Here is a 17313-nt window from a genome sequence, read left to right on the forward strand (position 1 = left end):
ATCTAAGGATGCATACTATCGGGCTTGCTTCGGATGCTGAATCTGACCTACATTTTCCGGTTGAGTGAATAGGTTAAAGTTAATGCATGATTCATTTCTAAGTATCTATGATTCTTTAATGACCAAACTTGCATGGATGATACATATAAGGATGCATACTACTGGGCTTGCTTCAGATGCTGAATCTGACCTACTTTTTGTGGATGAGTAAAAATGTTAGTTTTTGATGCATGTTTCATTTCCAATTAACTATGAGCCCTATAATGAGTAAACTTGCATGGACTATAAATCTTAGGATGCAAACTAATGGACTTGCTTCGGATGCTGAATTCGACATGCATTTTTCAGATAATAGACCAGGTAAAAGTTATGGGTGCAAGTCTAATACCAAAAAACTATAAGGCTTACATAACATTGTATAAACCAAACTTGCACAAACGTTGCATCAAGAGATGAAAACTCTCAAATTTGCTTCAGATTCTGGATTTTGATTACATTTTCATGAAGAAGAACTAGTTTAAATTTTTTATGTAGGTCTGTTCAAAGTATCAGATCAAAATTGCTTAAATATTTTCATTTTTGGAATGTACACTTTTTGTTGGTTAATTGTGTGACTTTGCCTTACTTAAAGACAACATTTGTTGAGGTGAGCTCTGTAATCTCTGATTACCTATGTTTATACCTGTTATCAGCACATCATTGAAAGAGAAAAGTGTTTAAGTTGTACCATTTGGTCAATGTATCATTATTGTCAAACACTAGCAATAGCATTCATCATTGTGTTATAGCATAGCATGAAAATGAGATAATTCATTTCCTGTAGAGACTAGTGTTGGAAGAAAATATTTAGATTTGTAAATACTGATTTCAGTAGGTGGATGGGTTCCTTTGAACTCCCCCAAGCTTTGATTGTGCGATCTCTGGTGCTTAGCTTTGATACACCGTATATTTTTTTCCATTTTGTACTTTTTATTAAGTACATTGTTTTGTTAAAGAAGAAAGAAGGATAATAAAGAAAACAGGAGAAAAAAGAAACTTGTCTTTTAATTCAAATATATTCAGGGAGGTAACTCTTAAAAATTAATGGTCATTTAAAGAATAAATGATGAAGAATGGGTCATTTTCATGTTTCAACTTTTATTGAAAACATAGGATAAAACAAATTCATACAATATCATTTCATACATTCAGATTTTTACAATTAAAATAATACAAATATTTCACTTGCACACGTGAACTGTGCAATGTAAAGAATAGCTATCACAGGTTAGCTTATATTAATTCCTCTTGAACATGATTTGTACAAGTGATTGAAGGTAGTCTAGCTTTTAGTTAAATAATATTTTTACCAAAGTGCCAAAAAATTTATAAAAACTTTCAGTTTTAAATACTTAGACTTAAAAAAAAAACAGTGTTTGGACATAACATTGAGAATTGCCCTTAGAATGTGTCACAAGTTTCAGTCACACAGAAGAATTCTGTTTTGTAGCCACATATTATGGGAACTTTGAGCACTGAAATGTGAAATTTCACTTGATGGTTTATTGATAAATTAAGGCAGCCCTAGTAGCTTAGCTAGTTCATGAAGATCCATCTTCTGGGCCAGTCTCAGCTTTGGCAGGTTTAGCGTGCATGGAGAGAATGTCTTCTCCCTCTTTGTGAATCTCCTTATGAGCTGCAAGGAGGTATTTCCTCTGATCTCTTCTCACTGTTGATTATAAAAAGAAATATCAAAATAGCATTTAGTATACTATGGAAAATGGAGATGAAATGATCATTCCAAACAATTTTTCCTTATTCCTTAGATAAGATGCTTTCATTATCAAAATTCCAATTGAAAAAAGATACTTCCAAGAATGATGACTCCATACCAGTAATATAGTTCACAAAAAAAATCAGTTTGAAAGTTTGAATGGTACATGGAGACAAAATTATTATGTTAAGTTATGCATGTACTCAAAGTCTCCAACTAAGAATATTTGGCATAGATGTATCACTTGTGTAAACAGGTACAAAACCATACCTTTCTCTCTCATGGTTGTTTTCTGAACTTCAGGTAATAAGAAACAGTGAACAAGATCAGCAACTATTTCTTCTGACTGGAGCTGTGTTCGACTGAAAACAAAATGTATAGTGATGAAGTATGTTTGGTATTCAGAAAATAAATGTTATGATTTTTTTCGTAATGCATTAACAATTTTATAAATCTCATTGTAAATGATTATGCATATATTTAAAATTTTAGGGGGAGGGGAGGGCATGTAAAACTGAGTCTTGCACAAGAAAATTTTTCAGCTACATGTATACCTGTCCTCTATTTCATAGGCCAGATCATTGATCTTTTCGGCCTGTTCCATGACCTCGGCACGAGCCTGCTCATCAGCTGTTTTGTCAATTGATCCCAGAATTATGTCCTCCAAGTAAGTATCCACTGACCTCTGGTGAACCTTGACAACCTAAAACAAAAAAAACGAAAATATCTTCAAATGCTAAATACCATTTCTTTGTAAGGGATTCTTTTTAAGAGGGAGTTTATCTACCTCTACTATTTTATAATGAACATGTATAAATAATTTCAAAACAAATGACTTTCTTCAAAGATGAGGGAGAAGGGTTTAAATATTTATAAAAGTATTTTTACTGGTAAGTTGACATCACAATTTAACAAAATTTTGTATTTCTAATGGAGGAAATGGACAGTGGAGTACTGTACAGCGGGAAATTAACTCGCGGAGTTAATTTTCGCTACATTCGCGGAAAAAGAAATTCCGCGAATTCAACATACAGTGAATAATTCTTAAAACGTTTTATAAAGATAAATTGAAATTTTATTATTTTCTGTGATTAGATGTAGACTGTCTTTATAATTATGCAAGTGTCTGGATCAATTACAAACACGTAGTTGTTGCTGTTTTAAAAGCTTAATAATTGTTTAATTCATTTCTATAGCTTACGATTAATTTTGCCATCTAGTAGAAGTGCGATGTAATTATTTAATAAAACATGTTTGTTTAATTTCACCCGTGCGTATCACTCAGTCATTACCTATAATCAAGGCATTTACTTAGTAAACAGGGTAACGACAATTAATTAATTTCAATTATATGATTAAAAGTTCAACATTTTTACTACGGTATAATTTTTTTTCTGATTTGGACCCGGAAATAAACAAAAAATAAATGCGTAGCATAATTTTGACTTCAAATCGGGATCATTCCGGTGTTTCGTTATTATTCAATCGGGATCAAAATCGACACAATATACAGACTTTACTTTTCTGTCTGATATGCGCGATATACAGCTCATATACATTACAGACTTTCGTAATATTCTATAGAGACGGGAAATAACACTTCACACAATATATACCTACAGAAAAATGCTTGCAAGTACTGTTTAAGAAATTTTTGGTTTTTCCTTTTCCGCGAATTCAAACGACTGCGATTTGCTGAAAATTGAACAAATCGCGATCTTTTCCGACCGCGATTTTAACCTGCTATACAGTATCATATCTAAATGAACTTCTAAAACACTGAATTTCTTTGTCAGATCAATTGAAAACTGACCTGTTTGAAGACTTCATCCTCCTCACGGCGACGTCTCTCCTCGACCTGCCTTCTCCCACTCTCCTCAGCCTCCCTGATCCTCCTCTGTCTCTCAGCCAGCATGGAGAAAGCGTGGATCCTCCTCTCCTCCTGTAGACGGACCAGCTCCTTACTGAGGAAGTCCAGGGTGTCCCCAAGGGAGGAACCTTCTAACTGGCTCATTGCCTCGTCAACCAGTAATTCCTAAGGTTAAAGGTGAAAGGTCAATAATTACTTTCATATTGCACAATATGTTTTGTCCATTTTTTTATTTATTTTTTTTTACTTTCAAAATCAATTATATATATTTCCTCTAATTTTGAAGAAATTTTGTTCCATTTTCTTTTTTTTTTTTGATGGGAGAAGATGAATTTTAAAAATCCTTAGAAAATGCACATAAGATATTGGTCCTGCAAACTGAATTCAGGTACATGTATTGAAAATTAACAAATCCTTAATTATTGAAAGCATCTAAGATTGAAAATTTCCTCAATACAGACTTTTAAAATAATCCTTTAGACATACAACTCTAACTTTTGAATATTGCTTATTCAAAACCGTAGTCAGTCTGGAAATTATCCTTATGTAGATAATTAATTATGCATTTGCCTCGTTAATCAAGATTCCTTCATCCTTATTCTTACAGAAAAAAACAGCTACAATACTCATACATGAATAATAGATGAATTGGGGGTTTTGACATGCTGGAAATGTTGAATGTTTTGTACAGTGCATAAAAAAATCTTCTGAAGGAATTTCAATCAATATTCTAAATCAAGATGCTAGTCGTCAAACTGCACATTTTAAAAGTTTGACAAATTAACAAGGTCATTTCAGAGTTTATATTGTTTTCACACATCTGTCTAATATGTACATGTACTTGCACCTTGAATATATTTTTTTCTTATTTTATTTATCATCAACACTTGGGTGCACCTTGCAAGAAGATTTATATTCAAATTGTTGCACTTTTGAATATAAACTCATTACTCAAGTGCATCTTGATCAGAATACAGATGCACTTTGAAAGGAGAAGTGAAAAATATCCAACATGCTTGTGAATATCATTAATGTTATTAAAGATATACCTTGTGTTCATGTAGTCTGCGCTGGCGTTGCAGGGCCAGTGTTGCTTGCTTCTCCTGTTGCTTGATTTGTTGCTCAGCATCTTGTAGAGCATGAGTGCTTCTTAATTCCTTGATAAGTTCTTGTCTTTTCTCTTTTCCCTCGAAAATCTGAAAAGGAAATGGATATATTTTTATCCTACAACTACTTCTTGCATTGACCTAATAAAGGTAACCTAATAAACCAATGCTTTATCCGGTCACTGCCCTAATAAAGCCTCGTGCATGTATTCCGATGTTCTAAAAGCATTGTGACGTCACGTATATTGCAATGTTTACGCCATGGCGTCATAGTTTCAACTGCAGAGTTGTGCCTAATTCTGTCGGAAATAGCTTGTTTTGGACGTTCAAATGTAAAATTTTGTTGCAGGATAAACAAAATACATGATGACTGTCTTGAAATATAAGCGATATTTGGGCTCGAGTCGAAAACGTAAAAGGGCTCGGCAAGCCTCGCCCTCTATCACGTTTTCTTACCCTCGCCCAAATATTGCTTATATTTCAAGACAGTAACCATGTATTTTATATTTATGTTGTCCACTTTACATGAAACTGTGTGAGGGTACAAGTCACTCAGCTTTAATTTTTTGTTGTTAAGATATAAATACTGTAAAATCACTTTTTTAATGTGGTCAAATTTTTGTATTTTAGGGAAAAAAATATTAGTTCTTGTGGATTTAATTTCAATGTTGGAAAGCAAAAATTAAACATTAGCTAGACAATTTAACCTTTCATGGAGGACCTGAATTTGTAAATCCTTTTAATACAACAAAAATTACCCCCCCCCCTCCCCCTATTAGTGATATACAGCAGTAATCAAAGTAATACATCTATCATGTGGTTTAAACCTTTTTCTTTAAATTAGATGTAAAATGACTTAAAATTAAATCAAGGAAAATTCTAAATCTGTCTTTATACCTTAAAATAATAATAAGAGAGAGAGAGAGAGAGAGAGAGAGAGACGAAAGATTTGTACTCACCATATTCTGAATAGCTCTTCCTCTTATGACTTGCTGTAAGAAAATCACAGCAAGTTCTTTTTCCTCTTCCTCCTGTAAAGAATAAAAAAAGAATGAGCTTGCTTATTCAGCTAACAGAATCTGCAGACCTGGCACATTAGGGTTTATATAAACTGTATATTTTTTGGTACATCAATGTAATTGTCATCTGGTATACACAGCTTTATTTTTATATATTCATTAGCATACTATTTATGGATATTTTATAACAGTTCTTTATGTACAAACATATTATCTATTTTAGCATTACCATGATTATAAGTTACTGTAGAGAATAAATATGGATAAATTAACACTCATATATAATGAGTTTTGAATTATGAATAAACATGTCATTGTTTTTTAATTAATTTTAGTATCAGTTGGATGGGGAAAAAGTTAATTTTGCAATAATTTCAAATTTTTCAGAAAGCATCTTTTATTTTCTTTGACAAGCCATGCAGTGATGCTTTTGTACCTATTAAAGCATAAAATGTAATACACCTGTTCAAACATATATATTGTGCTCTTTCCATTTCTTCCAATACAGTGTGATTTTTCTCATTATGGCTGCTGTGCTATTAAAGCTATATAGATTTATTAATGCATCTTTTTATGTTATGATAACTGTTTCATCTAAATTAATTTTTTTTCATGTCGGAAAATTGCCCAATTTTGCTCCTTTTTCAATTCAAAATATGCTCTGAATTTTTCTTCTGGGATATATTTAAAAATTGTTTTTTTAATGAATGATTAATTTTGGAACACAAACATTTATACTTCCTATCAATCATAAATACATATCACTTTCTGTTAATTTTCACACATACATCAAGGGGATAAAAATCCCCCAAAATACATGCTAATATAAATTCTTCAAAATGATCATGAATTTTTTTTTATGAATCAAAAAATCAATAAAGATTTCAAATATGATTTTTTTTTCTTTTTATGAAATTAACAGCTATGGGCAAATGATTAAGATGGTATTGATGGGAAAGAAATACATCAAATTCAAAATCAGGCACTCCTTTTATGATATGTGATGTATACATATGTAAAATTGCATGAATTACATACTATCTTTTCTCCTGGTGTCTTCATTTCCTTAGAAATAAGATATTAGTATTCAAAACAATTAATAAAAAGCATTAACTTATTCACATAATTTTCTCAGACCAATATATGAATATTTTCTGCCCACAGATTTACGAAATGAAGTCAGCAACTAAAATTTTTTACAAATGAAACCCTTTTTTGTTGGGGGGGGGGGGGGGGGCATTACTTGTAAAAAAAAAAAATCCTTATATGAAATAGTGTTATCTAAATGAAAAAAAAAAATCCAGTGTTCTTCAGTTTGTGAAAAAATGACCAAATATGACAATTCGGATTGAATACATTAAATTTTTCTTTTAGAATTCTTCGTAAGATGACTTTTTTCATAAGTTTGAATTTTTAATTTCATTATACAATGAGTATACATGTATTAAATGTATACTCATAACTTTATATACAGTAAACAGTGTTACAATAGATATCCAATAACTTAAATGTAAAAAGAAAAAAATGAACACAGAAAATAATAATGACCAGACATGATTGACATCAGATGGAACAAAAGTAGATCAGTCTGCCCTGTTAACAAAATCCTATTCAATATTATATAATTTTCAGTAGCCCCTTCCACCTCTAGCAACTATTAATTAATTAATTAATTAGACCAGGAAATCTGTTGCCCAAATTACCTCTGAGGGAACGTCCACTGTAGGAGTAGGTGGTCTAGGTATAGGCTTTTCAATCTTCTGAAGGAACCTCAATGGTTTAGGCTCCTCTTCTCCTTTCTCTTTCTCCTCCACAATGGACTGTTTATCAAAAATAGGACAGAAAATGACATTTTCCTGGTGATGTTACGTAAAATCAAAAACTAGTACTTTTACAGAACATGAATGCCTTCTACTTAAATTAATACCTTTAGTTATATTCACAATGATAAGAACAATCATTTTGTACTACAATACATGGTTTTCATCATAAAGTATGTTTTTCTTTTAATTATGTTTACTTTTCATTTTTTTCCCTAACTTTAAGATTTTTTTTACCATATGCATGTCTTTGAGTTCCTGTTCCTGTCTGTATTTTCTCTTGAGGTACCCTGTCTTTGTGACTGTTTTAGGTTTGGGTGCCTTGACACGTGGATTAACTACGAAATCTGGAAGTGAGGCCTCCAGCTCTAGCAGACCTTGATAGGTGCTAAGATGACGGCTCTTCACTACATATTGTTCAGATCCTCGATCTAAAAACATTCCTATGCGAGTCAGAGGGGCATAGGTTTGAGACCCAAAATTTGCAAACTCTTGAATAATCTCCCTCCTTTCCATTTTTCCTTCCACCTTTCCCCTTTTCCTTGTTAACTTCCGGATAGCTGTAAGAAAATAAGAACATGTAATTTGCAAACTTGAAAATATCCATGCCTGTTATCAAGAATAATATCTTTAAGATATTGTAATTTTCAAAGATTTTTAAATTGATAAAATTTTGTTTTCAAAATAAGCTTTATGTTTTATGAGGGGTTTTTTTTGTCTCCAATAATGTGCTCTGAAAATAGAGCTCACTTTTGAAAATACTTCAAAATAGCAAAGCATTATGAAAATTTATTTGGCATACTTTTTATGTGTTCATTCCTGATTTTCTTCACTTTAGCATCCTTTTCTTTCTGCTTTTTAGTCCATAGTTTATCCAGTCTCTTGATATTTAACTCTGCATGGTTTTCTTCTCTCTTTTTCAGAAGCTGTTTTAGTACTTCAAGTCTAGCCTCCTGTAATCTGAAATCCAATGATTTTTTATTTTTACTTTTTTGCTAAAAAGTTGTGGAAGTAATTTTAACAGCTAGCTTGTATATGGATTTCATATGCCCATAGACATGAAGAGAATACCAGTATGCTATGTAAGTCATTGTAAGGTTGTAAAACATCTGTATTTTAATGATATTCCAATCTTCAATTTAATAATAATAATAATAATAATAATAATACTTTATTTAAAGAGGGTAACCCGATTAGTGCAATGCACTAGTCTTCCTCGGGGCCCTCTAAACACATTCACAATAATACAATATTAAAAACATCGTACAATATTATAATAAATAATACAACGTGACGTGAAAAAAAACATGTACATATACAGATTGATTCAAGAACATGAAATTATATAACTTTTAGTTTCTACATGTTATAATGAATTTTTCTACATTTTTACGAAAAGTTTGTACAGTTGGTGAGAAACGGATATGCAAAGGTAATTTGTTCCATAAATGAACTCCAGAATAATGAAAAGAATTTTTAAATTGATTTGTTCGATATTTTGGTAGATGAAGGTCATAGTTCATTTCAGATCGTAGAACATAACTATTAGAGGAAATAAATTCAAAGGAGTCTCTTAAATATGTTGGTGCCATACCATGAAGTGTTTTGTACAGTAATACATATTTATATGAAAATCAATTAACTCATAAATGGTCAGCCATCCAAGTTTTTCAAATAATGGTAGTGAAGGGGCATCATAAGCTACATCTAAAATAATCCGGGCTGCCCTTTTTTGCAATTTAAAAACTCTATCTATGCCAGCACCTGGCGCATTACCCCAAATAGTAAGACAATAATTCAGTGAAGGCAGAATGTATGCATTATAAAATATTTTTCTCGTGTGTAAGGGAAGAAACTTCTTAATTCTGCGTAAAGTATACAATTTATAAGTCAAAGATTTACAAACTGAGTCAATATGATAATTAAAGCGCAATGAATGATCAATATGTACTCCCAAAAGCTTTTCAGATTCAACATTTTCAATTAATTTGTTTGACGCATATAAATTTAGTTCAGGGGAATTTATTCTTGATTTTCTCTGTTGAGTTCCCATGAGCATACATTTTGTCTTGTTGGTATTTAACACCATTTGATTTTTGGAACACCAATTTTCTATCTGACACAAATCAGAGTTTAGGGCATTTTCAATATCTTCTACATTTTTATGATATGTATGTAAGGTTGCATCATCAGCAAACATATCAATATCTGTTCTATTTACATGTAAAGGGAGATCATTTATATACAATAAAAATAATAGGGGACCTAAGATAGATCCCTGGGGCACTCCTGCTGTGACGGGCAAAAAATCAGAGGAATATGTACCTATTTTTACACACTGAGACCTTGAGGTTAAATAAGATTGAAACCATTTAATAGCCATTTGGTCAAAGTGATATGATTGAAGTTTACTTATAAGAATATCATGATTAACCAAATCAAATGCCTTGCTAAAATCGATGAAAGTTATGCCTACTAAATTTCCTTGGTCCATAGCTTGTAGCCAATTATCTGTAAGTTTTGTTAGAGCCGTTTGACATGAGTGAAATTCTCGAAATCCAGATTGTGATTTAAATAAGAGATCAAAGCTAGAGGTAAAGTTACGTATCTGATTGGCTATGTGTTTTTCAACTAATTTTGATAATGTTGGAAGAATGGATATCGGTCTGTAGTTCCCTGGATCTGCGTGGTCGCCATTTTTGAAAATAGGAGTAACTTTTGCTTGTTTTAAACGGGATGGAAACACTCCATTAGTGATGCTAGTATTTATAAGATGTGTAATAGATTTGCATATAACATTTGCCGAAAGCTTTAGAAGACGAGGTCCAATCAGATCTATACCGGCTGACTTGTTTACATCAAGTGTATTCAACATATTTAATACTTCAAACTCACTTATATGATTTATACTAAAAACATTTTCTTTCCTTAGTTTAGTTTCTGTAAAACTATTTAATAATTCTGAATCAAAACTTTCTACTGACATATCTGCTAATAATTTACAGGATATTTCAGTAAAGTGTTTGTTAAAAATATCAACAATATCCTGTAAATCTTCGAAATCCGTACCATTTTGTGTTATACGGGTAGGTGTGAAATTTTTTGAATCTGATGCCAATTGGTTTAAATAACTCCACATTTCTTTAGGACTTGAACTATCTTCAATTGCTGATTTGTAATACTTTGATTTGGCTTGATCTATTAATTGTGTGACTTTATTTCTCCAAAATTTGTAATTTTCTGAATTTCTTTGTAGATGGTATGTATCACATAAATGTCTAGCATCATTTATTTCCTGAGTAAGCCATTTAGGGCGAATTTCAGTCTTGACTCTTTTAGTTTTTACTTTGGCATGCTTGTTAAGAATATCATTAAATAATTCATAAAATTTAATCATGATCTCGTTTGTGTCTTTTAGCTCAAGAAGTGAGTTAAAATTTGCATTTTCTAAATCTCTTAAAAACTCATTTTCATTGAATTGTTTAAAATCTCGATATTGGATTTCAGTATGTTTTCCTCTACGCTGTATACAATTAGTTTTCCGTGTCAAACATACAGGGTAGTGGTCAGATATAGCAATAGGGGGTACATTTGTTTCACATATGTTTTCTGGTTTCGTTGTATAAAAATGATCAATTAAGGTACTTGAGGTACTTGTTATTCTAGTAGGAACAGTAACTATCTGTGAAAGTCCAAACTCCTCTAAAGCAGATGCCCAGTATTGTGGGGGGTCTTTCATTAGATCAATATTGAAATCACCTGATAAAATTATTTCAGTATCGTCACAGCAGGAGGCACGGTTCACCTCCCTTGCTAGGTCCTCCGCCCAGCAGGAGGGGGCAGATGGTGGACGATAAGCAGAGCAATAAAATATAGGTTTTGAATTTTTCAGATTTATCTCTAGCCAGATTGTCTCAATGTTACTGATTTCTAAATCAGCTCTACGTTTATATGAAATTTCATTTGAAATGTATATTAAGATTCCACCACCTGCCCTTAGTAAACGATCTTTTCTTTCAAAGACAAAGCCCTCAATATTCAATTCAGAGTTGCCTATCTGCTCAGTCAAAAATGTTTCACATAAACCTAAAATATCTAAAGTTTGTCTGTTTTGAAGTAATAGTTTAATTTCATCTTTTTTGGGGATAATATGACGAATATTTAAATTTCCGAATCGTAAACCTTTTTTTACCAATCCAAATCCTTGGTTATTTTGTGTTGCTTGAAGATCATTTTTATGGGTCAGAGGAACCGTTTTCTTTCCTTGTGAAACAGAATTGAATAAGTCTGGCATAGGAGAAATGACAGTAGTTTTTTTAGCTGAACTAGGGCTACTTTTAGAATCTGTGTTCGATTGATTCTTACATTTAACTTGTGGTTCTCTTGTCAATTTAGAATTTGTAGAGTTATAACAGTTATCAGTATCGTCACATAAACATTGAAAGTTATTACATTCATTACAAATAATGCTAAGGATAGAAAAAGTACTAGAATTTGATATAGATTTAGTACGGTTGTTAACGGCTACGCATTCTTTGCCTGATACCTAGAACATGTAAGGACAGGATTTCGTCTTGTGTCCTAATTCCCCGCAATTCCAGCAATCAAGCTTTCGTCCGTGTCTACAGTGGCGCGATGTGTGTCCGTGTTCACTGCAAAAGTAGCAAGTCACAGACTGGTAAAAACTTGCATTCGAGTCCGCTATGTTTCGACCGGAATTTCCCCGTAGAATTGAAACTTCCCTATTAATCCGTCTGAGTAGCATCGACGTCCCCTTGTCTGAGAGATGAATCCCATCTTTCCAATACTGAATGCCCTTTGCCTCCTTGAATTCACCTTTGTCGGAAATAAAGAGAGCTCCATACTCATAACAAACATATTTAAGTGTGGTATTCACATGGGATACATCCACATCCCGTCTTGGTAACACTTCGGAGAAATACACTTTGGTACCCGGAGAACGGTGTTTGATGCTGGAGATGATTTCGGCAGCGTCATGTTCAATGGCGTCCATGTCCCGATGAGATGAGGCATCATTTCCCCCGGCTTGGATAATAATGTGCGAGTATTCTGCTACATTTATTTTGAGAAGCTTAGCTTTGATGTTGGAAAGCTTAGCCCCTCTGTTTGTCCGTACATGAACACCCTTTTGTAGTCCTCTGGTTCTTATCCGTTGTAGAATTGAACTGCCAATTATAAGTTTGGCAATCCCAGAGTTTTCCTGTTGTTCATTCGTACCCGTAGATCTTGGAGGTGTTTGTATCGGATGGTTCCGTGGTTCCGTGCTCGTGCCAGAATCAGCTGTAGACTTTGCATTCTTTTCCGGTAAAGGATGTTCGCATTGAGTATGTCTAGAAACAAAATTATTTGGCACCAAATTCAAACCGCGTACGTCTGTTTCCTTGTTTTTCACAACCTTGATTGACGTCTGGGTATTTTTGTCAAGCATTATTTGTTTGTCATGATCCGTTTCTTTTCGACACTTTAGTTTTTCTTTCAGGTCTTGTAATTCTTTTGCTAAATTACTAATTGCCAGTTGTAAAGATTGAATTGTACTTGCGCAATGTGTACAATTTTGTACATCACTAGACAGACTGGTCGACATAAGAGAAGCACTTTTGACTGGTGTTGATGCCATTTGTGGTGTTGATTGTTCAAGAACATTACTAGTATCGTTAGTGTCCTTACTCTTGATGTCTTGAATGAATTTGTCGAGCTAGGTTTTTGCTGACGAACCTTGAATATGTAATACGCTTGTCCCAGCCTAGAGAGTGGCCGTCACAGAATCACAATCAGACTTGAAAATCTGTCCATTTTTTCCTACTTCTTTAATTGTTTTTAATTCTTCTTTCAAATAGTTCAAAATTGTTTCATATTTCTCCTGTTGGAATGACACAGTTATACTGTACTTGTTAAAAGTCACGTTTAGATAGTGTGGTATACTCACATCAGTAGTGGTGATATTTTCATCTCCATCAAATGATTGTGTAAGTCCAGAAAATGATTTAAATAAGCTTGAATTAATACTTTGATCCATATATTCATTAGACACAGCCATATATTTTGGCTAGGGAAACATAACACAATTACACATGATAATTTAACAAAGACAACAGGTGAGATCAGAGCTATCCAAAAACACGTCTTATCAGTTCGGCTGCTTAAAAAAGCATTACACTTAAATTTATCCTTTAAGCTACTCAAAGAATACTTGAACATCAGTAAAAAGGAAGCATTTGATTTTTGTTTTAAATTTCATACTTTTCAATTTCATGCTCTCTCAGTGCCCATTCTTTTCTCTCCATCTCATCCATCATCTTTCGTCTTTTTTCCAGTTGAGACACATCATTCAGAGGAGGAAGAGTTGCCTCCCATGCACGCTTGGCTCGAGCACGCTCTATCATCTCAACCTCAGCCAAACCAGCTGGAAGTCCATGGCCTGTAATTTAAACATAAAAATTAAGAATATTTTAACATTTTTCCTATTGAATCTAATTTGTTTTTTATTTCAGTACAAAATTTTTAATTAAATTTTCATGAAAACCATTATTACTTTCTGACTCAGAATTTTACATTTATATAATTATCATATTAAAGATATTGTCAATTTTTAGAGAAAATAATGTTACCATGTGACAGAGTAGCCAACGTGAGCAACTCAGGAGCGGATCCAGGACGTACAACATATTCAGGGGTGTATGGATCTGTTTGGGCTTCAGAGTCCCTGTAGTCTGTTTGGATTTCTACTGTTTTTGTCAGAGGGGTTGGAGGACGTTCCAACTGCAACTGTTCAGGCCCTGCCAGTGGGTCTTGCCTAATAGGTAAATTGAATTAAAATTCAAAGTTTTGTGTGAAATATTTGTTAGCAAATTCGTATATGCATTATTTTCTTGGATTTTTTTGTTGTTGAGATAAGCAGTTGTAATGCAAAGAAATTTCAATGACTGTGACTCTTAACCGTGAATTATATTGTCAGACTATTACTGTCCGTTACAGTCTCAATTCTGTAAGATTACGCTATCAAATTGACAATGAATTGTTTGTAAATAAAGGGGAGCTTATTAAATATAATTCCTTACCTGGCAGTGGCAAGCATAACTTCTGGTGGAATTTGTTGTAAAAATGGAATTATTGGCCTTCTGAAAAACTTGTATCGGTTCCGTCCTCCTACCTCTGCATCTGAAAAGTGCTTAGGTGGTACTTTGACGCTTGGATCATAGTTAAATCTGTTGAAATAAATCAGATGACAATCATTTATTTTTCTTTTATTTACTTTTTCATTTGAAAAAAAAAGGGGGGAGTTGGTAAGACTTTAAATAACAACATCAAGTTGAATGATTTGATATTGTTTGATAATCATTATGATTATGTAAATTACGTTGTGTATCGTATCATTTGCTCCCGAGCCTGGTCAGCATATCCTCTCCATTGTCTTGATATAAATTTTGGCACAGGATCTGTGACATCTAATCGCATTTGAAAACGGGGATGGTGGCGTAGTTCACTAAACATAGTGTCATACAATGGCACCCGTTTCTGGAAAAAGAGATTGTGACAGTCAAATTGCAAAAAAAAACAAACAAACACATTTTATGGGAAAATGTCAATGAAGCCTATTGGTTAATAAAACATTAAAGAACATATAGAATGTGTGCAATATATATAGAAAATACTATAAGTTTTACTTCTTACAAATACAATGGACATTGATATTTTACTTACAACACGATCGATGCTTGTATGAGCTTTGAACGTAGCCCTGGCATGATCCCTTTCACTTGCAGACACATAATGTGGGTCTAAAAACATGAAAATACACGTTCAAAAAAATCCAGATACTAGGCCTAACCAAATCTTTATTAAATTAGTAAAAGTTACTAGTCTGTCAGTACTGTATGCTTGATAAACACGACATAAACAGACTATTTACAAATAAGAATCGATGATTTTTTTTCTCATAATCATTAATGATATTAATTTCCTTGCTTGAATATGATGAATTTATTATTTTATATACAGAATCTATCAGAAATGACAAGGTTTATAGAAATAGAGTTATATTACACGAGTAGAAAATATGAAAATAATTAAAATATGCCCTTATTAACTGCCCTAAACTCGACTTACCATAAAGATAATCGTGTGTCCTGGCTGGTTGAAAGCCAGATCGCTTCACCGTTTGAGTCTGGGTCGCCATTTTTTAGTAACTTTAGTTTTTATTTGTGTAAGATCTACGGTGTTATCCAGGCGGCCATTGTAAACAATATGGCGATGGTGTCGTCATAGCTACAGTAAATACCTTGAAGAGTTGTCCCGCTTTACATAACTTCAAAGCTAATTGTCGATAATTATAAAATGCAAAGAAATATATCAATATTTACAAAATGTTATCCTTAGTAGAATAATCATGACAATAATTACAACATAAATGCATTTATATTTTCCTTGTAGATGAATATTAAAGCATGCCTTTATATCGGCTAGGAAAAAATGGAAGAGTTTCCGAAATGGTGACCTTTCGATACACCTCTGAAATATTCATTGGCGCATCTAAACATGAAACAGCAGACGGTTCCATGTGCTTGCAACAAAGAATTTTCTGTAAGGTTTGAATGATTATAAAGGCTAATCTAACAATGATTGACAACAGTTTCAGACTTTGCATTATCCATAAATATGTATAAACGTAAACAAAGTCATAAATCATTCATTCATTAATATAAAAAAGTTTATTTTCCCAATTTCCCTGATATGTCTAGGTCCAAACTTCCAAAAATATGGCCTAACAATATTAGAACTTTCTGCAATGACTTGAAGCAGGTTGTAAAGATATCACCTAATTCATTGATTTAGTTCCTTTCAAAAAATACAATTGCAAATTATAAATACGTCATTCCATTGATAAGAAAAAGTCACTCTGACATCTTTGCCCATATACTTAGCTTGATGGTTGTGGTGGCAGGTGCATGGGTTGGTGTTGGGGGGGGGGGGGGTCCTCACCTCAAGCACTTAAAAAATAACATAGATGATCTAATTCTATAGAATATATTCTGTTTGATATTATGCTGAATTTTAAAAAATATATATAAATACTGAAAATTATATTTAACAATAAATACATTAGTTAAATTTGTAATTTGTTCAATGGAAAGAAAATCAATATACCGGTAAAAGTAGATTTCAATAGTTGTAAGTTCTTTTGAAAAAAAAAAGACCTTGAAAACTACCCGTATTTCAAGAGGCTTCTATAAGTTCTATTGCACCTGTCTTAGTTTTAACATTTGCCATAAATTTGGTCTTTGAAATTCAGATTTCCCAACATTTGTTCAATGAAGTTGATAGATTAGTCTGTCTTTTGGAATAAAACAAAATAATTTGTAAATTTATCTTGAACAAAACCTGTTTTTGCTACACATTGAGGCCTGCCACATTGATTTATTGAGAATGGCCTTAAAGAAATAGCTAATTTGATACTGGACACCTGAATGCAGATGTCTCAGTGGCTTGTTTAAGAAAAACCTTTGACCATCAAGAGGCATCTGTCATGCAAAATGGAAATTAATGGAGTTGAAAGTGACCAAGTCAATGTCTTCTTTGGAGTACTTTCTCATTTTAATGATTTAAATTTGCCTATCACAATGGGATGACCCCAGCATGAGATTTGCTCATTTTGATAAGCAAATATCATAATGATTTATTAATTTGTTATTGTAATTTTGATTTGAGATATGTGTGTATCTATTGA

At 32.7% G+C, this 17313-nt stretch overlaps 1 protein-coding gene across 2 annotated transcripts; it reads right to left on the reverse strand.

Moving 5' to 3' along the window:
* Positions 1-820: 820 nt before the first annotated feature.
* Positions 821-15905, reverse strand: LOC134251900 (cilia- and flagella-associated protein 91-like). Of its 2 annotated transcripts, XM_062734351.1 has the most exons (16): positions 15696-15905; positions 15291-15367; positions 14947-15104; positions 14648-14794; positions 14198-14382; positions 13830-14007; positions 8371-8528; positions 7806-8128; positions 7452-7568; positions 6787-6813; positions 5689-5760; positions 4673-4819; positions 3567-3788; positions 2308-2456; positions 2024-2115; positions 821-1708 (listed from the first exon to the last, which is right to left on the reverse strand). In XM_062734351.1, the coding sequence occupies exons 1-16, from the start codon at positions 15763-15765 to the stop codon at positions 1581-1583; spliced, it is 2250 nt and encodes a 749-aa protein (XP_062590335.1). In that variant the 5' UTR covers positions 15766-15905; the 3' UTR covers positions 821-1580. The 2 variants fall into 2 exon arrangements, with proteins under 2 accessions (XP_062590335.1, XP_062590382.1); XM_062734398.1 differs by lacking the exon at positions 6787-6813 and having other exon boundaries at positions 15696-15904.
* Between the last annotated feature and the right edge of the window lie 1408 nt (positions 15906-17313).

Source organism: Saccostrea cucullata, unplaced genomic scaffold (assembly GCF_032062105.1).
Source record: "Saccostrea cucullata isolate Sc308-1 unplaced genomic scaffold, CSIRO_AGI_Scuc_v1 ctg1031, whole genome shotgun sequence".
Classification (NCBI taxonomy): Eukaryota; Metazoa; Mollusca; class Bivalvia; order Ostreida; family Ostreidae; genus Saccostrea; species Saccostrea cuccullata.

Excerpts from the sequence above, each read along its gene's own strand:
- LOC134251900 (XM_062734351.1), bottom strand. The coding sequence starts at position 15,765 with ATGGCGACCCAGACTCAAACGGTGAAGCGATCTGGCTTTCAACCAGCC. Across the intron at positions 14,383-14,647 it reads GTTATGCTTGCCACTGCCAG|GCAAGACCCACTGGCAGGGC; the intron begins GTAAGGAATTAT and ends TTTACCTATTAG. Across the intron at positions 1,709-2,023 it reads AACAACCATGAGAGAGAAAG|TGAGAAGAGATCAGAGGAAA; the intron begins GTATGGTTTTGT and ends TATAATCAACAG.